The sequence below is a fragment of the Micropterus salmoides genome, unplaced genomic scaffold, assembly GCF_014851395.1.
Source record: "Micropterus salmoides isolate LMB-PRFRI ecotype aquatic unplaced genomic scaffold, ASM1485139v1 Ms_hic_scaffold_17, whole genome shotgun sequence".
Classification (NCBI taxonomy): Eukaryota; Metazoa; Chordata; class Actinopteri; order Centrarchiformes; family Centrarchidae; genus Micropterus; species Micropterus salmoides.
In genome coordinates, this window is record NW_024040817.1 from 29735176 (window position 1) to 29760189 (window position 25014).

At 43.1% G+C, this 25014-nt stretch overlaps 1 protein-coding gene across 1 annotated transcript in view; it reads right to left on the bottom strand.

Annotated features, from left to right (window-relative positions):
- Positions 1–13889: 13889 nt before the first annotated feature.
- The window catches only part of foxo6b (forkhead box O6 b), a 42972-nt gene continuing 31847 nt past the window's right edge, over positions 13890–25014 (bottom strand). The window contains exon 2 of the mRNA XM_038723972.1: positions 13890–18124. Within this exon, the coding sequence (XP_038579900.1) occupies positions 16400–18124 (1725 nt within the window). The 3' untranslated portion in view covers positions 13890–16399. The remainder of the gene's footprint in view (positions 18125–25014) is intronic.

Sequence of the window (25014 nt, forward strand, 5' to 3'; positions counted from 1 at the left end):
TCAGTTTTAATACTGATTTTTCTGGCCCAGATGTCAGCAGTGGTGCTGATGCTGAACAGGAGACTGTTCAAAGTGCAACAAGCATCCTCTCTCATCCTGGTCAGAATCCATTTCTGCTGCCATCTTCAGATAAGACCATCCTGGGGTAATGGGGGTCCACCTAATGGGGTCCCAGCCAAGAAGTCATGTGAACGACCAGTGGAGACAAGGTTTTCATTCTGTTTTGTATATAATATTTTATCCAGTTTTATATTTTTAATAAATTCTCATTCATAAAAATATGACTATTGGGTGATTATTAGTCATGATATTAACTGTTTTAGTGCTATATAAGCAATCACTGCAAATAAACCCTTAGTTGTTATCCACATTTGTTGGACAGTGTGAGTGCAAATACTGAAATTCTGTTCCCAACAAGGCCCAGCGTTGTAATATTACAAAGTTTCCCCAAAAAATTCTAAAATCCTTCATTATCTGCATCAGGCAGGTGAATTTTTCTTTCTTATTTTTTAATATATTTGGGTCTTACAGGGTTAACTATTTTTGGTGACCAGCAGTCAGACACGTAACTCAACATAAAACCACAACTTCCTGTTATAACAGTTCTGTTTCTGTATGGATCAAACAAAAGAAATAGAGGTGATGGTAGTCAGACTTTGAACAGAGCCTAGCTGCTTCGCTGTGTTGAATCGTTCGGCGAGCTCTAGCTTCATACTATCACAGACTATCAACTGGATGGTATAGCCAATTGCAGATTAGGGTCGAATCATCACTGACTGACACCTGAATATAAGAGAACCTCACATTTCATTCAGAAATTGGTCATCAAACCAAAACAATTGGCTGGAAGGCACTCAAAGATCTACAGAGCTGAGGAGGAACATCATTACTAACAGCATCACTTTTCTTATTGCACTTTAAAAACAAGTATACAATCGATAAAAAATATTGTGGGCTGAGATATTATACAGTGCTACCTGTAGTTGGTCATCAGTCACACCAAAAACTTCCATCTCACCAAGGCTTGCTGTGTCCCATTTGTGTGATTACTGTGTGCTTGTGGCCAATTGATCCCTTCTAGAGTCAGGAAAAAACTGGTCTCAACCAACTAAATACAGAAGAGCCTGCCAGCCAAATGACAGGCTTGTTGTCAGAGCAGATCAGAGGTAGTGAGGCAGTACTGATGCTACCTCCTCTGACCTGTCTAAGGCTGCAGCTACTGGCTCCTCAGCGGGTACCACTAAGATCCAAGCGTCAGCAGGGTTTTACTGTAACCACTCACTACAGTGACAGAATTCACAATCAGCCACAGAGGAAAAAGTCATCACAGAAATAAATGTCTGTTGTTTTTGTTACAGTACATCACTGAGGTGACCTCAAAGCTAAGAACGTCAAGTTGAAACATTTGCTCCTGTGGAGATGGTTCCCTTAGAGAGCTTAGAGAACTTGTTAACAACCCAAGACCACAAAACATCTTTAAAGTTTGAAATGGACTGCATGCTGGATGTTGTGCGATCAATTAAGACACAATTTCCTGAGCTGGTGGGATGCAAGGCTTTAGTCTTACAGCGAATCTTAGCCCAGTCGATTTGTGTCTATGAAACAAGTTTCTTCAGTTCATCTACTGCAAGTAATGTTTCATCCAACCTTCATCCTCCGCTTTCTTTTGTCTTTGAGTTATATTTAGAGCTCATTTCAGTTTTTACTTTTCAAAAATTAAATATGCAAATCTCTCTGTTTTCAATAGGCCTATTATAAAACGGGTCAAAATCTAATAAAACAAAAAAAACTACGACAAAAAGACTAAATTTGCAGCACAAATCCATTTTTATCCATTGTTTCTACTTACTTTCTTTTGGACTCCACATTTTTTTTCCTCAAATAAAAAGTCAGTGTCGCGAGAGAGCTCCATTTATTTTAAACTGCGGTGGTAAGTGTCCTCTTGCTGCTGAAAACATCATAACTTATGTAACCAGAAGTTATGATGTATCCACTTCTTGTGTGTGTGTGTGTGTGTGTGTGTGTGTGTAAATTAATAAATGCTGAAAACAATGAAACATAATCATATTTAATATGAGAGATGTGCTGCCTTCAATTGGAATTTTTTTTCCGATTTGCTCATGGGAAGTGAAGTATACTTTATGAGTGGTATAAAAGAAGTAATGCCGCCAGATGGCTGAGAGCAAAAGTATATGTCATATTACTACTTTTTTCCAACCAGATTCTACAGCCATGCCAGCAGCTCTGTGAGGATGTAATTTTCATTGTAAAAAAATTATAATAATAAAAAGAAGTATTGGATGATTTGAGACTTGCACCTGATGATGGAGTTAGATGAAAGGTCAGGGTATCACCCAAGCACAAAAAGACCAGGATTGTCAACTCTAAATTGCATGGCAATTCATCCAATAGCTGTAGAAATATTTCCCTTTGAACCACAAATGCCAACCGGTTGGTTGCAGTAGATGAAAAGTCAGGTGATCGACAAATTCATCCCCTGGGGACCATGAAGATGTGTACATGTCACTCTATCCAATAGTTGTCAAGACATTTTACTAAAAAACAAAAATCAGGAAATGTCGGGGGGTCCTCAAAGTGAGTAGGATCCATCATCTGTGGAAAAATATTATGTTTTCAAAAAATGAACTGGAGTAGATGATAAATACAACTGATGTAACAACATCAAATGTATGATTGAAGACATGTGAATGAACAAGAAAGCATATTGAGAAAGACCTCTGAGTACTCTAAGGCCTCTTTGGCACACCGTTGAAAACCACTGGAGCACTCTGTGTACTGGTTGGACTGGGGAGAAGGGGAATTGAGGGTGCATGTGAGGCAAGACCATTACTGCTGCATCTAGCAGCTGTTCTCTGGCACCACCTGCTTCTCGAGGGAACTGAGGCCTACAGAGAGGGGACGTCCCCCCCCAAGGCATAACCCTGGGCGATGTATGTCAGCCATATGCCTGGCCTGCTGCAGGGACCAGTGCGACAGGGAAAGAATGACTCCAGTGTTGGAGTTGAGACAGAGAGACACTGTCATGTCAGGCTGCACTCTGGCTGGCAGCTCAGCTGATGTCGCCAGGCCAGGTCATACCCCAGCCATGGAGGACAAGGAGTTCAGGCTCTCCCCCTTCAGCACCTCCGGGACCGTTTTGATGTCAAACATTTTGTCGTTTGATAAAAGTAAAGCCATAGGACACAGAGCAGAAGATGTGACTGTGGGGATGACAAGGAGTGACGCGTTAGGAAATTAATTAACGTGGGGAAAGGAGTGAAGCACCTGGCTCTGGGCGTGCAGAGCAGATCAGCCGTTTAAATCAATGAAATTGTGTTGGGCTCTCTTTGACCAGCCGGCCAACCCGCGGCGGTTTGCAGCATATGAAAGTGTAATGAGATGTCTCTCGCCTGACTCAATGTCACCCCTCTGTTTCAAGTTAGCCTGAGCTGGATGGCAAGTCTATGATATGACACCTTGGGAATTGAAGAGAATTGCCGCCCTTACAAAAAAAGAGAACTTGGAGTCTGGAGGCGGACAGTGTTTTGGGAGAGATTATTCCTCTGATAGATGCAATCTACCTGCCATCCAATCTAACACTCCTCCTGCCTCTCAGGCTCAGCCTGATACAGAAGGTTTTCCTCACACATCCAGTTTTACTCATGGTAGGGTGGAGAGGAAACAACATTCCTTACAATATTTTTGTGGCATGTTCAACTTATGCAAACCACATAAACAACAGTTTGCTTAACACATGTCACACACACTCTGACCTGAGGGAAAAAAGTATTTAATTGGTGCTAAGTGCTCATTGAGGTGTTTTCCCACTGTATTTCACAGAGATCATCAGTCAGTTACTGTTGATGAAGTGTTGGAAGTGTTTGTCTTTTCTGTCATGTTGGCTATCTGCTCATGTTGTTTATTCTAAAGAAATTGTAAAATAAAAGCCATCATATACTGCACTAATCAATAGTTTTACATGAGCAATGGCTCACATACTGTAAGTATGTGAAAGGGGCCACTTGAAGCCACTAGAGAATTATGACCCAACTCTTTAGTTCCCCTCAGCTCTAAAGAGGGTTACAGTACATTTTAACTCATATGGTTGGTAAGGTACACTGCTCCTATCAACCTCATTTCCAGCAGCAGCAGGCAGGTGCTTTCAGCATAAAGCTATTATGAGCCCACTGTACACTACCTGTTACAGACTTGCTAGTGACTAGTCACTGTGGAGAATTTACCAGCTAAAGAATATTTTTCTCAGAGGTTGGTGGAAAAGAAAGAGCCAAAAGTAAATATTAGACTTACATAAATGAAAAATGTCTGCATTTATATAGCTCTTTTATCCAAAGCACTTTACAATTGATCAGTCATTCACCCTTTGACACACTCACACAGACACACACACTGTGCAAGGTGCTGGTTTGACTATCAGTAGCAATTTGGCATTCAGTGTTTCTTGCCCAGATTTTGGGCAACAGTTTTATCAGAGCTTTCTGCTGAAAACACCAGCCTGCTGCAGCTGGAAAATAGGTTGAGGAGAGCAGTGTACTTGATACCATTATGAGCTAAAAGATGCTAAGACACTGAAACCCAAACTGCGATGGATGAAACATTGTGTTCATGTGTAGTCCTACAATTCACATTATGCAAAACATAACATTCAGTCACAAGTTCTGTAATAAGTGTGTTCAAATAGATGTGTACATACAATTTTTGGCCACACATTATTTGCTAAAATTTGACCACTGAACTCTGCTGTTCATATTTATTCAGCACAAACATGATTAGGTTTAGCTAGTTAGTAATAAAAGCACAAACTGTGTATTTATGCTCAGATTAGCATCTGATAGAACACAGCAGGGACTCCAGTTCTTTCTGTTTTTCATCCAGTCTCTCTCCTTCTTCCTTTTGTCTACCATTAAGTACAGGTGTCACTAAATTAACCAACAACTTAAAAAATAGAGAGTAGTTCTTTAAGAAGGCTATAAAATGGATTTACACGAGTATATATTTAGTATATATACATCAATCACAAAGATCTGAAGTTTATAGTCACTTTAAAGTTGGATCGAACCACCATCAAAATCTATGCTGTGATGTTAGTTGTAAGAGGTGATGATGTCACTCTCGTTTGCCCAGTTTGATCTTCACTCCTCTCTGCTAACACTCCTCTCTCGCAGCTTTTCCATCATCTGATATGGTGTTTCATTGATCTGTTTTCTCTCCTGTTTGTTTCGGCATCTCAACGTGGAGTCAACAAGAGAAAGTCCCAGGGGCAGCAGAGAATGGCTAGAGGTAGAATCGAAGAGTTCAGTGTATTTAAAGACCAAGAAATGATATACATGCAATCAACCAACATACAGACTCACACCACGACAGGGACTTCCAGGTGTCTGAGAAGAACATCCAGACAAACCAATTATTAGGAAAAGTTTTTCTTTCAAATATTTTCATTTGCAATGATTTTTCTTTTTTGTGCTTGACTTGAATGACTAGTTTAAAGTTTTTGTCCTATAAATACTAGTTAAGTGAATAAACTGCAGATTTAATGGAGTCTGAGCTTGCCATCCTCTCTCTCTCTCTACTCACAAAATATCCTTAAAGTAGTCATATCATGCTCATTTTCAGGTTCATCATTTTATTTAGTGGTTGTTTCAGTTTGCATAGATAAGGACTACTAGCCAATCAGAAGCAGGTCCTGAAAAAACAGTAAACACAGCTTCAGTTTAGCTGTATATCCCCTTACCAACTTAGCAACATGGACTGGAGCCAGAGTTTCAGAGTGCTGAATTATTAATCTGAAAGAAATGAACAAAAGAGTTAACCAATCAAGACTACCAGAAAACATAATGGTGGAGAGATTTTTACACTTTTGATTGTTCAGTTAAAGGTTTAGTTGAATGCATTACCCTGGCAAACTGGCTACCTAGAACAGTGGTGGAAGGAGTACACTTATTATTTACTAAAGTAATTGTAACAGCACAATTAGCCTTTTAATATAGTATATAGTGAAGGGAGATTTCAACTGTTGAATAAACGCAACTCGCCATTACTACAGCTGTATGAACCCAAAGTAAACATTTTGCTGTGATTAAATAGCAATAAACAGATCAGACTGATGCCGAAATAACTACAACTTGATGCAGATTTGTTAAACATATGAATTCATGCTTTGTCAGGTCTGTCAGCAAGACAGCAGGACTACAACTTTTAAAATGCTTGTTTTCTGAATGGAGTTTGGATCGATCAGGGCTATGCTATGCTAACATGGTCACAGTAAAGCTGGAATAAAGTTACAGACATGTTTTCTGAACTCACCAGGTAGTTCAACCTCCTCGCTTTCTTTTCTCCCAGCAATGTCCAATTTTGTCCGTTTTTTATATAAATATGAAGTAGTGCCAAACGACGCTAACAACACTGGAACCTGATGTGCGCAGAATCTAGCTGCTGAGAAGCTCCACTGAAGATAAATCAACGTTGTAATCCCAAAAACTAAAGTAAAAAGCTAATTTAATAAAAGCAGTTTACTCCAAGCTTCTCCCACGAGCAAATGGCATAGTTGTCAGAGCATAATCCAGTCGGACTACAGGTGGTTATATGTCCAAAAGCCTTTTTTTAGTTTAGCAGCTCTCCGCCAGCCAGCAGATTTTCAATCTCCCGCTCTGCCTGGCCCTCTCCACACAACGCTCTGAAGCCGTCAGTGACATACAGGCAATCTCAACGCTGACAGGCTATCGCAACTCAGCCTCACACTAATTCCTTCATGTCGACATCGTCGCATCGCGCCGCCGAAAGGAAATCGGGGTTCTATCTTTCATCATCTTTGCATTGACTTTGGATGTAAACTCACCGCCCTGAACGCTCGCTTTGCTCTTGGTCTGAAAGCACCATAAGACAAAGATTGTGTACCAATGAGCAGCTGCAGACAAATGTATCTTTTTTCCTCAGTAGGCTAGTGTCAATAGTATTTAAAGAAAAAATCATTAGACAAATACATGGGACACTAGTTTATTAGCATACCCATGGCTTTGTTTCTTCATTGAATTAATAAAAGTATATATTAGAGTGTAGGATATAAATGTTAGTCTGTTACATTCAAGCCTTTGCCAAATTAGTTCACACAATCTTGACTAAGTCTTAATCTTTCTGTAATTGCAGTATACCAGAGTTTCTGTGGCAACATTCCTGCACCGCTGAACCAGCAGAGATGTGTTTTATGCCAACCAGCAATGATTGGTTAGCCAGAGCTGAAGCCAGGAGCAACCGTAGCAAAGGCAACAACTCAGTGTGGCAGAGCCTATACGTCATAAGCATGGGTCAGCATGGTGTTGTATAGTTACTCTCACTGTCAGAAAGGGGAGACAAAAGTTCTACACTGCAGCTTAAATGAATGAAAACTCCAAATGAATGAAAATAATCTTTAATAAACTCCCTGATGGGATACATTCAGATTTCCGTGCATCTCCATCAGAACCATCTGCCAATTAATCCTTCCAGTAAGCTATGGGGCATAGCATGCATTAAACTGATCTGTGTTTTAGATTTGTAGTTTTTATTATAAAATGAGTGGGAAATGTCCAAACATGCTCACCTGACTGATGTTATTAGACCATTTAGTTTGACATTACTGGCATAATGTTTTGTATTTTGTGTTATTTTTGTGAAATGTAATACAATCTTCCCATACCTTGTGTTTGTGGATAGTAAAAGATTTCCACGGTACACGGACAAAATTCCACAAATAAACAAAACCGTCACTTAAGCAAGTTGCTCCGTTTTTTTGTTAATATGATTTTACACAACACAAATACATGCTTATGTATAGTTAAATCTTTGTGGCTCGTGGTAAACATTTGTTGATTGTCTTCTGTGGGGTAATAATATAGTCCAATAAAAACGTCCACACCCCCAGAGGCATTTTGCGCCCAGTGAGTAACTCTCATAGGACTGAATGGGGCCTCATATTTTAATGCGATATCCAGGATTATTTCTGTACTGATCATGGCATGACTACCATCGTAAAATTATGATGTCACAATTGGATTTAATTGCCAGAGACCCCTCACATATATCTTCAACTTTTCCTCATGTGCACATTAAATCTAATTCATTTTAATAGCTCTTTATGCCCTTCCTTCAATTCGTTTCTACTGATTTACTAAATTACTTTATTTCACTGTATTATTTTTAATATTGAGAGTGTAGAAAAGAATGATGATCAGGAACAGTGCAATAAAGAAAATTATATTCCTACACTGTTAAAAGACATATAAAGCCCTTACACACATGTATGTTATGTTAATTTCCTTTGTCTTACTTTTCCCTTGGATAAGAGCAACAATGTTAATAAAATATGAACTACACTGTCACACTGACTGACCCAGGCACATTTCTATGCAAGACAAATAGTTTTTTTTCAAGTCTTCACCCTCCCCCACAAAAGAAACAATCAACTTCCAGATCAATTAGCATTCAGTATCAAATCTCTCACAGCGTGTACTAAGCCTGAGCTGCGTATTATTGAAGGGATAATTGTTGCCTTGCGGTGGTTTGAAGTTGCTTGCTGACTGACTGACTGACACTGATACATACACATACATGAACAGTAATTACTAACAAGCACATGAAGACACATAAAGAGTGAGTGACACTGATAATTAACGCACATGCAACACATGCACTCCTCTTTCTTGTGCCTTTCAGAGGGGCCTGTGTACACCCCAGTCAGAATAATCCATCTCCATCATGTCGACACAGCGCTCTGTCTCTAAGATTGTCACACTCACTAATTACTCTTTAAGATAATCAGCCTGTGTGGCTGGAGATGCAGCTCCCCTCCATGGCTCTGTCTTCCCGGGATATGAGAGGTTTAATCTGTGGCGAGATCAGAGCTACTGGGAGCAGGAGGAGGAGGGATGGGAAAGGGACGGAGGGAGGCGGGTGGAAATGAGAAGGAATTTGGGCATCTTAACAAACTCTTAATTACGTTCTCTATCCTCTGCTGGTGGCAGGCATAAATGGCGGTCCCTGGGGAGCCTCTGATCCACTTTCTGATCTGCAGAATTCACAGCCGAGCTGCTGATCAAAAAGATGGAGCGGCCTAGATGCTTCAAACACATGGGACCTTTTTCCAGCGTGGGACTCATAGCTTGTCATTGAGCGGAAGTTTGAATTGTTGAAATTCATGCTCAAAAAAGAAGAAGAAGAAAAAAAAAAAACAGCTCCCTTTAAAGACAAGGAAAAACAGAGAATTTGAAGAGAAACAGGGAGTGTTCAGTGGCTGCATGAATTGATAATGAGCATTCATGCAACGTGCTGAAGGCGTTTGTCCCATATATGAGGCAGAATTCATTGGAGATGACCTCCACCCACGTTCTTGCTGTTCTAATATACCAGGCACAGCTTTGATGTTTGCCATCAGCTGAATCCCTGGGGAGGCTATGCTGTTATAAACCACAGCAGTGGGCGCACTGCAACGCACTAGCCAGCAGGAAGTCCCATCAGCCTGTCCCAGTCACTCCCTGGTAACTGCATGGGGTCAGAAGGCCACTGAGACTGGATCAGCACATGTAACTGTACAGTAGGTCAGCTGACCACCATTGTGATGAGCAATGAAAGAGAAAAAAATGTCACTGTGGAAAAAAATGTATCTCAGAATTTGATGTCTTTTTAACTTGGGTTGAGACAATTATACTTGTCTTTAGACTTGTAATCTTTCATGCCATGGCCATGAAAGAATATAATTTCTGATTGGCTGGCAGGTGTTAATTAAGACTGCATAACGGCACACATTAAACAAAGCCCTGGAGCACAGTTTGACCACTTTTATAATAAATTAGTGCACAAGGTATATTAACTGGAAGTAACCATAGCAACAGTACTTCTGTTTGATAACTCTCACTGAAACGGACCTACAGCAACCATCACTTCAACCAACCACAAACAAACAAAATGGTTTATGATTTGAAGCCAGCCTACCTTGCAATACTTTTCTGAGTGGCCATGGCATTAAGCTTGGTAATAGACTTGCCCGTGTCCTGATGAAGAAAATAGGATAGTGCTCTTCGCCATCACCTTGTATTTTTACGTATCAAAAATTCCAGTTTATGTGTATTATATATGTGTAGCAATCAGGTGTCTGCTACCATTCTACTAAAACATGCTTATTGTATCTAACAGACCTTATTAGAAGCAAAGTGGATGGAGGGAAGTCTTGTCTTATGGTCACGCTGCATTTGCACACAGAATTTGATACAATAGATCACAGCATTTTATGAATGAAATTTAAGCCATGGGTTTTAGTGGGCTGACACTAAATTGGGTCCAGTCATACTAAATAAATAGTACTCAATTGGTTGACGTTGATGGGACGTATGGAATTATGGGATGTGGGGTGTCACAGTGTAGTATCCTGGGTCTATAAATTACTTTAAAACAACTGCCTCGTGCAATTTAGTTTTATATGCTGCCGATTCCGTTTCATTGGCGAGTGGTGATGGAGCAGTGGATTAGAAACATGCCTTTGGTGTGAGAGACCCAGGTTCAATCCCCCACTGTGACACATCCACCAATGTGTCCCTAAGCAAGACAGTTAACACATAGTTGCGCTGACATCAATGGCAATTGTAAGTCGCTCTGGATAAAAGCAGCAGCTAAACAAATAAAAAATCTAAAGAAAAACAACACAAAGATAAAACAATCATTAAGAAAACTCTTAGTGAGGAACTTCAAAATGTAAGTTGATGGCAAGCAGATAATAGAATATCCCTACCCCTATTTTTTTTTTCTGAAATGTAATTATTCCACGCAAATGTGCACTGTCAATGTATGTCCATTAAAAGTGCTTGTTTTTACCACTGACAGGCTCAGATTGTTATTGCAAGTGTCTTACTACATTATGGAAAGGACCCCACAGAGATAAAAGAGTAGAGATAAAGAGTAAAGTTAAAAAGAATCAGTGCTGACTATGATTTCACAGGAGAAGCGAACACTGGTCTCCTGGGTAACTCAAACGTACGTATAGATTTGCATCAGTGGTTTTTGAATTGGATTATCTATCTATCTATCTATCTATCTATCTATCTATCTATCTATCTATCTATCTATCTATCTATCTATATGTGACTCGTAATCTATCTAGCTAGATTCATTTATATATGTGTGTGTGTGTGATGTTTTATTGTACTCACTCAATTTTTATTGTACTCACTATGCACTCACTTTGGTTGCCAGCGGTTTAGACATTAATGGCTGTGTGATGTGTTATTTTGAGGGGACAGCAAATTTACACTGTTATACAAGCTGTACACTCACTACTTTATATTGTAGTAAGTGTAATTTCTTCAGTGTTGTCACATGAAAAGATATAATCAAATATTTACAACAATGTGAGGGGTGTACTCACTTTTGTGAGATACTGAATGTCTCTTTTGTTAGACTACAATTATTATAGAAAGCGCAAAAACAGTTTTATCAAAACAATTAGCTATTTATTTACAGGGAATGATTAATACTCGGAGTACTTTCCTGGGATTCAATAGAGAATTTGAGTGTCTCTCACTAACAGACACACACAACAGCACCATACAGTTTATGCAGATATCATACACTATACAGAGCTCGCATTTCAGCCCACAACCTTTGTCAGATCACAAAATTCCATATCCTGTGAAATATGGGGACGTCTCTGAACTAGCTGCAGAAGAACATGGGAGATTAGGGGGGGAAAGTGCATTAAGATGCTTCGGTTGTAAATATATACGAGGAGGGAGAGAGTGAGAGGGAGAAGGAGTGTAGGTTTTTAAGTTGCTGTCACTGGGCTGTCACCGTGTCTGTCAGAACAGATCCATCACGGCTCTGACACATCAGGTTTCACATTTGCATGGAGTGCAGCAGGAGCCCGTCCTTATTATGCATTCTGTCTCACACTAACCTTCCTCTCTCTACCAGATGAACTAACTAGCATCCAAGAGGCATATTTTATAGAACGGCATGAGCTGGGGATGATGGAGAGCTGTTATTGGCTTCTGACAGTATGTGTGTGTGTGCGTGTGTATGTGTGTGTAGCACTGGGTGCCGCCATCTTCCCAGGTGTACAGGGCTCAGCCATCTTGTCAGGTGAGCTGCTGCTAACTAACTATATGTTACATTGACTTTCTCTCTGTAGGTTCACGCCACACACACACAGCAACAGAGGTGAGGGGGCGATGAGGACACAGCCGTGTGTTTGTGTGTGCGCGTGAATGTGTGGCACAGTATGGCGGTGCAGATGCAGTCAGTCCCTCAGTGAGGAAGCGTCCGCTGGGACAGACACAGCTGTGGCATGGCATCGAGTTGCTAACGAGCCTTATCACACAGGCGCTAGACTAGACACCAAAACACACACACACACACACACATGTCCACATGCAGGGAGTTGCGCACAAATACACACTTACAGTCAGTCCCAAAGCTGAGGTGAGGGCTGATATACTGGTGTGTCGAACTGTCCATCATACACACACACACATATATACACACACACATTCACACACGCACCTGTTTTCTATGCAACCATTCATTCACATATAAAGAGACGCACACCTCAAACACACACACATACAGCTAATGATGTGCTACCATGATAATTATTAGTTAACTCTATGACATATTATCACTGCTGTTAATGTACAAACCTCCATTCAAGTTGTTGTAAATCTTTAATAATAAATCAGTAAATAGAGGGTATGCGTTGATGTCACTTCCCTTTCCGGAACACTGAAAACATCTGTTACCATGGCTGCGTTTAGCAAACCGGGAGTAAAACAAGTGATTATTTGCTCAAATTAAAGGCTGTCGGACTCGACAGTGATCCTTACTGCTTACCAAAGAACCAGTGGTCCAGCTCTTTCCCATTTTAGATGTGTTGTTTGTGTTTTTGCTGATTCAGTCTAACACTGCTGCTTGTCTTTCTGCCACTCAGTGAGCGTAACTGCGTTCTGTGATGTCACGCGCATACCCTCTTTAAAAACCTGCTTGAAATCTAACAAAAACGTCAGAAGATTTATTTTATTTCAGGTTATGACAACTTTGTTCTTTAGTTTTGGTCATAATTTCTGTAATAATGGAATAAAACTTACTAAGTTAATTACTAAGACCCAGGAATGAGGGGTCTTTGCTGAAAAGGAAATCAGACTGGGCAAGAAACATGAGCAGTCAGGTTGTAAACGAATCTCAAGCTTAACCTAACTTAATTGGAGGAGAAAACTAATGTAAACGTAAAATTATTACCCATACTGTCTGTTTTAAACATCCTTCACAGTTTACAGAAAGACTTCCTAGTTCAACTTTGACCTACCTTCCTCAACATAGTTTTGCACACACACTGTTTACCTGGGCAATTAACAATTATTTTGTTGGTTTGTATAAAACCTCTTTGATTGTCTGACTGCTTGTGTGTCTGTCCCTGTCATTGTAGCATTGTTGCTGTTTTCCAGAGTACAACGTTATTACTCAATAAACCAGATTTAATTTACATAATATTGTAATTCTGATTCTCCATATTGTAGTTTTACTAATGCGATTTCTATCTGTCCGTGTATATCCCTCCACAGCTCCACTTCCTGGAGTTTTTCACTTTTTCCCCTTATCCAAATTGTGATAACGACAGAGAGGGCTGTATGCTATACAAATTGTGAAGTCCTCTGAGGCAACTTTGCAATTTGTGATTTCGGCCTATATCAGTAAAACTGACTTGACTTGAGGGTCAGATTAAAGACAAACCTCTTTGTATTGTTCTTTAAGAGTTCATATCCAGAAGATACAAGGTTTTCACCTGACAGCAATGCACATGGGATTGTAGATGTGAATAACAGAGACACACACAATAAAACATCTATGTTCTTATTTGTTTTTATTTTACAGTCACCAGATGAGCAGATACATCATTTTAGAAAAGAAATTGATATTTGCAAAAAAATTATAATACAATTTTCTCAATATAGATTATGTACAGAATGAAATGTCGAACTGAAACAGCATTCTGCCTCTTTGTCATCAAGAAGACAAAGCAACGAGGGGTCTGAATGGTCCTCCATAGACCCATCTCCCTTACCAATAAATATAAACTGTATATATTATGTATGCTGCACTCATCCAGGCATGGACAATATCGGGGCAAGTTAGTTCTCAACAATATTCCCTTAATCAGTTCTTGTACATCACTGTGCTACACACACACACACACGCTCGCACACCCACAAGAAGCTTGACACACAAGTGCACACGGGCCAGAGAACAAATTACAGTTGGGTTACAACAATGGGCCATCTTAACTCGTGAAAAGAAAAGAAGAAAGCAAAAGAAATGTGTATGGAAATACCCGTCATTGTCCTTGATCAGGAGGGAGACGTCTGGTTCTGGTCAAAGCTCGCCAGAGCTGGCTGAGTAGCACTTGACATTTGGCCTGATTCAAACAGCCAATTCTACAGAAAGCTACCGAGCTGGAAAATCTCTCCCAGTCTCACAGATCCTGCTTACTCCTTTAACTCCATGCCTCCCATTCAGTCTCTCTCTGTATCTATCTACCTTTCTTCTCTCTCTCTTGTTCCGATTCTCTCTGTCATGAGTGGGACAGGTGCCAGGACATGGGTTGGCGAAAGCCCCCTTTGCCTGTTTTCCCTCTGGGAATGGAGAAAATAAAATGCACACGGAAGCTCCCATCCAGGCTGTATTGAAACAGGACAGACATCTGCACAATCACAAAACGAGCACAAGAAAAGACAACAACTAACGAAAGCCATGGCCAGGATAGGGCGGTGAATGCTTGTAAAGGGGATGCTTAAAGGACTTGAAGGACACTAAAAGCACAAAGCTTGCCAGCCGCTTTACCTTGTCGCTGGGCATCACCTCTCAAAAATCGCCCTCCTTGTTCCTGGCGGGGGGGAAGAATTATGACTTTGTGCCGATGAGCGAATCCACACACTTGCATAAATCATCCATCTTGTTTGGCGGTTAATTACTCTTGTTTACCCTCCGAGTAACCTCGGGATGGGGTGGCGTGATAGGAGGGAGCCTGGGAAGAAGAGATAGCACCAAATAGTAATCTGCTGACGTTGTTCATCAGTGTGCAATTCGCAGGAGTAAAAGCACATAGTAGGCTTGAACCTGTGTGTTAGTAAATTAGAGAAGGTTGCATTGGGTCTGAGGACGGCAGCTCCATCAACATCCTGGCCTGACCACAGCTGCTCGCTAAGCTGTTCTGGGGTCAGTCGGTGAAGGAGCCACGCTGAGGCAGCCCAGCACAGGCCAATCAGAGAGCTCCTCAGGATGTACAGCAGGCTCTGATCGTTGCTTATTTCATTACGGGGAAAGCTACATAAATCCACAAAATGGAGAGGAAGAGGCACAGAGGGAATATTTGCATTTCTCCTTTCCTATCATCTCCTCTCAATGCCCCCATCCCCAACACCACCCCTTTCAATCCCTCCCCCATTTAGTGCAGAGTGACTTTAATCATCACTTTCGCCAAAACACATTAAGCCGGTGTGTCCGGAGTTGAAGAGGGGGGTTGAAAAAACACAGAGTGGCGCATTAGATTTGCAATAGTGATGCATCACTCTGGCATTACTTTGGAGATTAAAGAAGGGACGTTGCATTTCAATGGAGTGTTGCTGATGGTTGACTGATGGATGACTGTCCTCCCGCGCTGAACCGAACATGAAGCACCACTGTCCACCAGGTAGATAAGTCACACTGACCCTGGAGCTCCCTTCATTTCTATCCCTCTACCCCTTTTGTTCGTATTCCCTCTTCTTCTAAAACCCTAATTTTTTCTTCATCCTGAAACCTCAAAGCCTCCCCTGCTTTTTAACCCCCAATCTGAAAGCACCTCTACATTGAAATATATTTATGCAGCTGTTTGATCATGTTCTCAAGTCAAAAACAACACTTCCTTTGTAGGAGGTGATAATACTGTTAAGTGGATTGCATACATTAAACTTAAGCCAACACACAACGTGACATTGCCTGATCTTTGTGTTACTGCATCTGTATAGGAAGAATGGATGTAAAGTGCTTGAGAGCTTAGGATAGGCAGGACGAGATTGGGAGGAGTCCATAAAAACACAAAAAAACACAAAAAAAACTGAAGGGCATGAACGGGGTGGGGGTGGCGCTTTAAAACTGGGCTAACTGGGTGCAGACTCAATGTGGAGACAGAAGGCTTTTTTATGGGGGTAGGGGTAGGATGAGGGGATGTAGGGAGTCCCCAGGAAACATAATGACAATACATATTTTGTTCTACAGTCTCAGAGAAACAGAATCACAGTCATTCAGTCCAAGGGTGCAGCCCACCAGCAGCCTGGCCCAGTGGGTGAGCTTTCCGGTCATGTGTCTATCCAAACCCTTATGTCAGGGTTCACCCTGGCACCCAACTCTGGTTGCTATGTGCTGGTGGAGGGCAAGCAAACGCCCCCAAGCTCATACCCATTCCCATGCCCACGCCTTGGGACAGAGAGCCATCAAAGTTGAAGTCAATGCTCTCTGTGTCCATAAAGTCACTGAGCAGGATGGAATCTACATCACAGTCCAGGCTATTAGGGACATTCTCCATCTCCAGGTTGGCAGCCATTCTACTGTCAGAGTGCTGTTGCCCCTGATAACCAGCGTTCCCCGGCTGGTGGTTGTTGTGGTAGTAGCCATGCCAGGAGTCGGTCATACCCTGATGATGAGCCCCGGGGTAAGGCTGGTGACGAGGGTGAGGTGCAGATGCCAGACGGCAGGGGTCCTGGGGAACATCCATGACGCTGGCAGGGTTGGGCGGCAGGGACGGTGATGTCGGGAGGTGTGGGCGTGGCCCATAGTGATTAGAGGTCTTGAGGCTGTAGGGCTGCAGGATGTCAGTGCTAACCCGTGGGGAGAGGGCCTGGGGTTGTGGCCCACTGTGCATAGGGTTATGAGGGTTGTGGGGGTGTTGGTTGTGCATGTGACTCTGGCTGGAGCGAGGGTTGTGATCATGGCTGGCATTTACTTTGTTACTATGACTGTGCTCGTGACTCTGACGGTAGTCATGCGCTGCATGGGGCTTGTGGCTGTGGCTGTAGTCGAGGCTGGCTTGGTGTTTGTGACCCTGATTGTGGTTCTGATGGTGGGTTGTGTTCTGGTCATGAACTGAGCCATGGCCATTGTGTAGGCTGGGAGTGTGAGCATGCTCTTGGCTGTGATTGTGGTTATGATTGTGGCTTCGATTCTGATTGTGACTGTGCTGGCTGTGAACGCCATTGGTTCCCTGTGTCATTAGTGTGTGTGTTTCCCGTCCCTGGCCCAGCACTGTGTCTTTGTTGCAGTACGGAGGACCTCCAGTAAGAAGACTCTGCAGGGCGTTGTTCTCTGAGTAGCCCCTCATTGGGCGCTGGAAGCTAACTGGCTTGTTCTCCTGGATGGTCTCCATGGGAGTGTGGTGTCGGAGCATGCCCATGGAAGGCTGTGCGTACATGGGCCCACAGTAGGAGCCCTCTGCCTTGGGCCCAGGCACGTAGGGATAACCATTGCATTTGATTTGCGGTGGCTGGGGGTAGCTGCTCTCATCTAGACTGATAGCCCCAGTCAGGTCAGTCAGCTGGGGCAGCTCCACAGTGGGGCAGTGGCCCCCAGTGCCCAGGGCCGGGGAGCGTGTGCTGCTAGGGCTGGGGTATAGTCGAGGAGATGCTGAACAGGACAGTCCACCCTCCTCTGGTTCATCAGCCTCCGCCTCAGCCAGGATCGGAGACAGGCAGCCACTCAGTGTGGAGGCAGAGGAGGAGGTGCGGGAATGGAGGTCCGTCCAGGTGTCATACTCCTCACCCCCCATGCCCACACCTCCCTTCCCTGCTGGACTACCATGCTCTGGGGAGCCTTGCATTGCAGGTCCGGCCCCCTGACCTTGTCCCCGTCCGAGGCCTATGGCCCCTGCTCTCTTACGGCTAATGCGACCCTTGGTCTTCAGGTAGCGGGTGCTGTTGTCTACAGAGGCCGCACGTCGTCTTGGTCCCTTCCCCATCTTCCCTCCTTCTGGGTTCAGCATCCACCATGAACTCTTCCCCGTCCCTTCATTTTGCACCCGGATGAAGCGGCTGTGCAGGGACAGATTGTGTCTGATTGAATTCTGGAACGAGAGAGAAAGATGGGAAAGAAATAGGGTGAGAGAGGGAAAAGGAGGCAGAAATGGGAGAGAGAAAAGAAGAGATAAGCATTAACTCCCAAGGGAACATTTAGGGTTAAATAATCATTTCTTGAGAACACAAAGTCATTTCAAATTATGGCCAAACTATCAAGGCTGCACGGCAAGTGAGAAAAAGATGGATAAAGAAAGAGAGGGGGGGGGCAAAGAGGGCATGGAGAGTGAAGGACCAATCGATACCTCCCCTGACCAGCCTCTCCTCTCCACACGCGCTCACTGAGTCATAATGTGGACATGGGTGCAGCCTCCACATCAAACCATCACCAAGGTTACAGAAATGAATCACGCATGGCAACCCAATCGCAGACAGTCCATATCGATTGCAGGGCCTCCAAATATGAGAGCCTGAGACCCAGCCAGAGACAGGGAGGGAGGGAAGGAGAGGAAGGGAGGGAGAGGCGTGATTTGGCAGGGGAAGATCTGGAAGAGCCCCAGAATGAAAAAAGAAACAAACATACACAGGCCTGGAATAAGATAGAGGGGAAGTAAATGGGGGGAGCGAGGAGGAGAGGGACATGCTCATTTAACCTCTTTTAAAATCATGGCACAATTAACATGACCGTAGGCAAAGACAGATATCGTTATGATGAATGCTTCCTGCGAGTACCTTTGAAGGAGGACGGATGTGGCGGGTGTGGGTGTGCGGGGGGTGTATAGGATAAGCCTCTCCAGACCCCTGTTTAAGTGTCTGAGTGACGGCTGTATAGTTAATCCAGGGCTCTGCAGCAGCATTTGAAGCCGGTGCCAACCTGGAGTGAGTTGATGAGATCTAAGCCTGCCTAAAGGAGAGCTTAGCAGGGATACACATCATCTCAGCTGGCCAAGTTAGTCTAAGTACAGCATGTTCATCCAAATCTTTCCTGCTTGTGTCATTATTCACACTCTCTCCAGTTTTACTCCCTATGCTTTTCTGCCTTCTTTTTCTTTCCTCTTTTGCTCTTTTCTGAGCTTTTGGCAGAAACAAACCCCCCTCAACCCCAACTCTCAACCCTATTTGTGCAATCACACACTTTTCTTTTTCCTCTCTGGAGATATCTATCTATTTCTGCCTTGTTTATTACCTGCACATACTTCACAATCTCTGTCTCCTGATATCTCGAGCCATTCTCTATCTTCATTCACTCCCCGCCTCCTGTCCAATTTTCCTGCTCTCAGCCCCATTCATCTCCCTCCCTGTGTCCCAGCGTCTCTTGATCACGACATTGCTCATTCTCCCCCTCTCTCCACATCCATCCTCTCATCACCTTACACAACTCTAATCTTCCCCCCTCGCCCCTCTTTCATTCATTCATTCGCACTGAAAGTACCAGCAAATATCGGAAACAAACATCAGGAGATGCAAATCTGAGCATAGTGGGGGGCCAGCTTACATTTCACCCTTCAGCACAATCAGTACAGTTAGCATATGTACCCACCCCCACCCCCCCGTACTCTGGCAGCTTACAGACCTGCATAGCTGTGAACTGGACAGCCAGCTAAAAGAGTTGATGGCTCTTTGTTGTTGCAGCACATTATGAAAAGCACAGCATCCAGAACAGCAGGTAATATGTTTCTCGCAAAATGTTTACAGGGAGAATTCAGCTTTAAGTGGGTCTCAAATCAGTCTTGTATCCTACCTACTAACATTCTCATTCATGTAGAAAAGCCCCCTCCGCACACACCCATCCCCTCAGCATGACTCCTAACAGGTAATTTCATCCCATCCTCCACTCAAATCACTCTGCTTTGACTAGACTCTCTTCACAGATATGAAAATGGGATTGGAGAGATGTTTTTATGTTTTTTTCTGCTGTTCAAAGGGGTCCTCTCCAAACCACCAGGTCGGTAAAATTGCACAAGCTCAACGTTCGGCAACGAAATGAGCCGACTGCACTTCTCAGCCGCGGCACGCGACGGAGCGCAGACTTTATCAAAGCCAAATTGAACGATGACGCCGTGTGAAAGAGGCCGCCAGTGGAGGCGACCCACATCAGGTGATCTGAGAGCGGCACCCTGACAGGTTTCTCCACAACATGACGGCTCCGGCTGAGCGTAGCCATGGAAACAGAGTAAACCAAAAGAGGGAGAAATGAAGAGAGGGGGGGGGTGATGGTGGGGAGGACAGGGGGGAGAGAGGAGGGGTGGCGGCTGATGCTGTTTGATGCTGCAGGCAACTCCAAACAGCCTTTTATCTGAGTCTGTCAGATTCCTGCTTCCAATCCACTAGGGAAGCTCAATCACCAGTAGTCCCAACGTCTCACTACCTGTACCAAGCTGTGATTAGCAGTGTGTGTGTGTGTGTGTGTGTGTGTGTGTGTGTGTGTGAGGGGAGCAAGAGCTTCCATACAACTACCGGAGCAACAATTATACCACAGTAGACTGCTGTTCCTTCACCTGCTGATACATTGTAAACTACTACAATGTGGCATTGTCTTCTGTATTTATTAAGATTAATCTAACATTCATTTTAAGGCTGACTGACATTTTTGTACTGAAACTGCTAATAGTGAAAACGTGGTGCTGATACTCAACACTATCAGCTTTTAATGTCAGTGCTCAAATGGGATGATTAAGCCAAATTATCTGAACGCAGGAGAGCAATAGAATCCTATAAATCATTAACAAATTAGAAAAAGACACATGGAGCTATGAGAGGCCTCTGGAGTTCTTTTAACTACTGTAGTTCCCTAACAAAACATATTCATTATTACAGTATGTGTAGGGTTGGTCAATCTGGCCAAAGAATAATATTTATTCGCAATCACAATTGACAATCTAAATTGCAACCTTTTTTTCAGTTTTAAAATGCCCTGTAGATTATAGCCAGCCTGAAACTGCCTATAAAATTTCCATTTGTCCCATTAAAACACAATGTCACAATAACACAATAATCATCCCCGGTAGTAATTGGCTCAATGTTTCCCTCCCTCTCTGCCTCAAGCTGATGTGTGGTGAGAGTTCTGGCACTAAATGGCTGCCGTGCATCACCCAGGTGGGTGCTACACATTGGTGGTGGTTGAGGTGAGTCCCCCCCACTTCACTGTGAAGCGCTTTGAGTTTCAATGATAAAGCGCTATATAAATGTAATGCATCATCATCATCATCAATATTGCATATAATATTAAAGATACTAGACAGGTTTCAAATCAGTGCCTTGGCTCCTTTTTCTGTAGGACACACAATTGATGTCATCCTGCTGATAGGGCATCAGATCAGAAAATACTTGCTTTTGAATTGATCTGAAGGACAATCCATACAATCTATTTTGTGAAATTTGGAGGACTCGTTGGTAAAAAGATACTGTGGCATCTGTGGCTAGCGACACATGGAACGGGAACAAACAGAACCAATCTCACTGATAAACAAGCCAACTTATCGAGACCAGCCCCCACCCAGAGTCTCGACCCCCGGGTTCCTAGCCGCTCTGGCCACCACACCCCTAACAACCTCCTTCATCCCTCCATTCTCGACCCCTTCATCTATCCGTTCTCGAACCCTTCATCCCTCCGTTCTCGACCCCTTCATCCCTCCTTTCTTGACCCCTTCATCCCTCCGTTCTCGACCCCTTCATCCCTCCGTTCTCGACCCCTTCATCCCTCCTTTCTTGACCCCTTCATCCCTCCGTTCTCGACCCCTTCATCCCTCCGTTCTCGACCCCTTCATCCCTCCTTTCTTGACCCCTTCATCCCTCCGTTCTCGACCCCTTCATCCCTCCGTTCTCGACCCCTTCATCCCGCCGTTCTCGACCCCTTCATCCCTTTCGTTCTCGTCCCCTACATCATAAATACTCCTCAGTATCCAAATAATCTGCCTTTTCAAAACTCACATTGGCGTGGTCTTTGTTCGTCAGCAGTCCATTATATCAACGTGACTCTGGTGCAGGATTGGACCATCACATGCAAAGGGAAGGCAGAGAGTCTCCAGGTTATCACTGCAATCGAAGGCTATGTAGCTGGAGATGTCACTGATTAGCACTCTGTCAGCCACAGAGGGGGAGCTGATCAGTGAAGTTCTCCAGCGTATAGTCTTTGGTGGAAACCTGCAGACTCTCAGCTCTCTGTAGCACATCAGCTGGCAAGCCCTGCCTCAGTGTATATATTAACTTGTCAGAAAGACTGATTCTGAAGTAGAGGAGCCTGTTCCCTCTGCTCTCAGCCTTTGTCTTTCTGCTAATGCAGGAGGAGATGGACTGTTACGGAGAGAACGGTGACTGAATCTGTCCTCACACCCACCCTTTTCCTCTACGGGGAACATGCTGCACGGTATCCAGCTCCATTATGCATAAATAGGGACTGAGTTTGACCCTGACACACTGCTGCTTTCACTGAGTCAGGGGATAGTCAGTCCAGTGGTTAGTTAATGGCCTGTGGACACAAGGATCTGTATAAACACAGAATTCTTACACTTTACCCTTTTTCAAAATACCACACCAGGCAAGAATTTTATGACTGGATTTGGGAACTACTGCTACACTACATGCTGTATTTTACAAGTTCATTCTTGACCTAGGAAATAATTTGACCAGTGTCATCACTAGAAGCATCAGAATCTGATATTTATTCCACAGGACTGTGTACATTAAAGATAACCCTCACCCTAAATGAAAATGGTAATCGTGTGAAGACTATGTGATATGGCTGAAAGCTCTTGAGTTGGGATTGTTTTGTTTTGTTTTAATTTGAAAAGTTTCAGTTCTCGTTTAAAGGGACTCTCACGTGTCTCCTCCTTTTAATGTTTTGTTTTTTGGAAGTGTACTTTAACGGCACTTTAGCATTGTATTTCCATAAAATTGGGGGAGAAGAGACTGCTCAAAAACACATGATCAGAATTGAAGCAGCAGATGCCAGGATATCTTGGCTTTTAGTCCATAAAACACTACATTTCCCATTAAACTTAATATCATATTTCTATAGACCTTGGTGATATTATCAGGGTTATTTTTTTTACAGATTTTGGAAAGCTTGCTCTCGAGCTACAGAAAACATTATACAACTGTTTTCACAGGCTGATTAGTAGTCCTCGGGATGACTAAATGAAACTTAATGTGTGAAATTGCTGGAGTGTCCACTCCTCCTGGAATTCTTAACTGAACGTGCATGGGATGGAAAGAATAACAGCAACATCTGTAGTCTAATTTAATCCAGTACAGTAGATCACAATATCCTTTCTTTCAGATTGTTAAAACTGTTTCAGACTTTGATTGAGGTTGATTTCCCTCATTGTTTGCATATAACATTACACTGTGAGTTGCTATTTGTCCAACCCCTGTACCTGCATTTTACTGAGACCCAACAGCATTTTAAATGGTCAGCAACTGTGTGTTCTCTTCAGCAGGATGCCGTGTGCCCACATCCTCCACACCACAAGAACAGAGCAATGGCTAATTGTCTTGATTATTATTTTTAACCCCCTTGCCTCTTTTTTTATTCTGGGTTAGCTAGCTAAAGCTAATTACATCTATTACAAATTATCCAGTTTGTGTTGCATAGCAACGTGAATGATGTAACCCTTTGCACCCTGTTTTCTCTTGTTGTCTCACAGTTAACAAGCAACTCTCTTAATGGAGCTTTGTGTTTGAGCAGAGAGCCTCATATATTAATTCTACACAACAAAAAATACAAAATATATACTGGATATGTACTGGACCATTTCATACCATGGAGGGAAAAACAAGTTCCATACATTTCCACATCTCTTTTAGACTGGTAAAGATTTAGAAATCCTGTCTAGTGTTTTCAGTTCAGGCAGCATTGGACCCACTTTACATTGTACAGCATTGTAAACAAATGGCATGATTTATTTCACAATTTGACACATGTTCACCTCAATGTGCATGCGCACACAGGCTCACTCACACACATCTAGCGCTCCCCCCGAACCACCCACCCCAAACTGGCAATCATACTTAATCCCTCTCCAGCCTGAGTAATCCTGTGCAATCCAAGGCTAATCCTGGTTAATTCTGGGCACTCCTCAGCTGGGTTTCACCCTGAAACCACAGAGACAGGGTGGGGATTGGTCGGATCATGGCGATTGAGGCTGGGCGCGGCCTTGATGGACATAATTGGTCGGGCAGTTATTGGAAGCAAAGAAAAACAAGCACAGGTTTTCACGGGTCTTCAAAATACGTCCGGATTGAGCTACGTCACACTATAGCCATATTGTTGACACCGCTCCTGGGAGAAAACATGTTTTTCACCACAGTCCTGCATGTTAGCACATAAACTCCTGTTTACATGCTTACAAGCAGGACTTACCGTTTGCCGTGACAACTGAAGCTAGGAGATAGAATAACCTTTTTTATCTCATTTGAATGACTGAATAAAATAAATAAATAGCTAAAATAAAAACATAAGCAGGGTATACAGTATGAGCCATTCCTCCGGTGCTTCTGAGAAGGTATTAGTCTCTATTCAATCAGCTCTACCTTCCGAAGTTCCTAGCTCAATTCTTCTTAGCAGCTATTGATCCTGATTCCAAAATGAAGCACTTAAGACGCCTTGATCAAGCTGCTCCTTAATCTAGCGTTAAGGAGATTGAGACCTTTTCACCCCGTGTCTCAGACAGACTCATTACATTGGCACAGGGGTACAGTGCAGTCAGAGCACACTTCACTATCACAGACTCAGTTTGGGTTTTATAGTCTCTTTAAGCCCCTTTGGTGCAGAGTAGGTGGCAGGAACACTTTTACTCTCTGCCATTTTGAAAAAGCTGTCAATATACACAAAGCCGAGAGTGTTAATGAAGCAATATGTCATTGATGGGGGATGGATGGGGATGCTGTGTTAAAAACAAGAAGGCCTCTGGTGTTTGTTGGCTCCACTGTATGTCTGTTC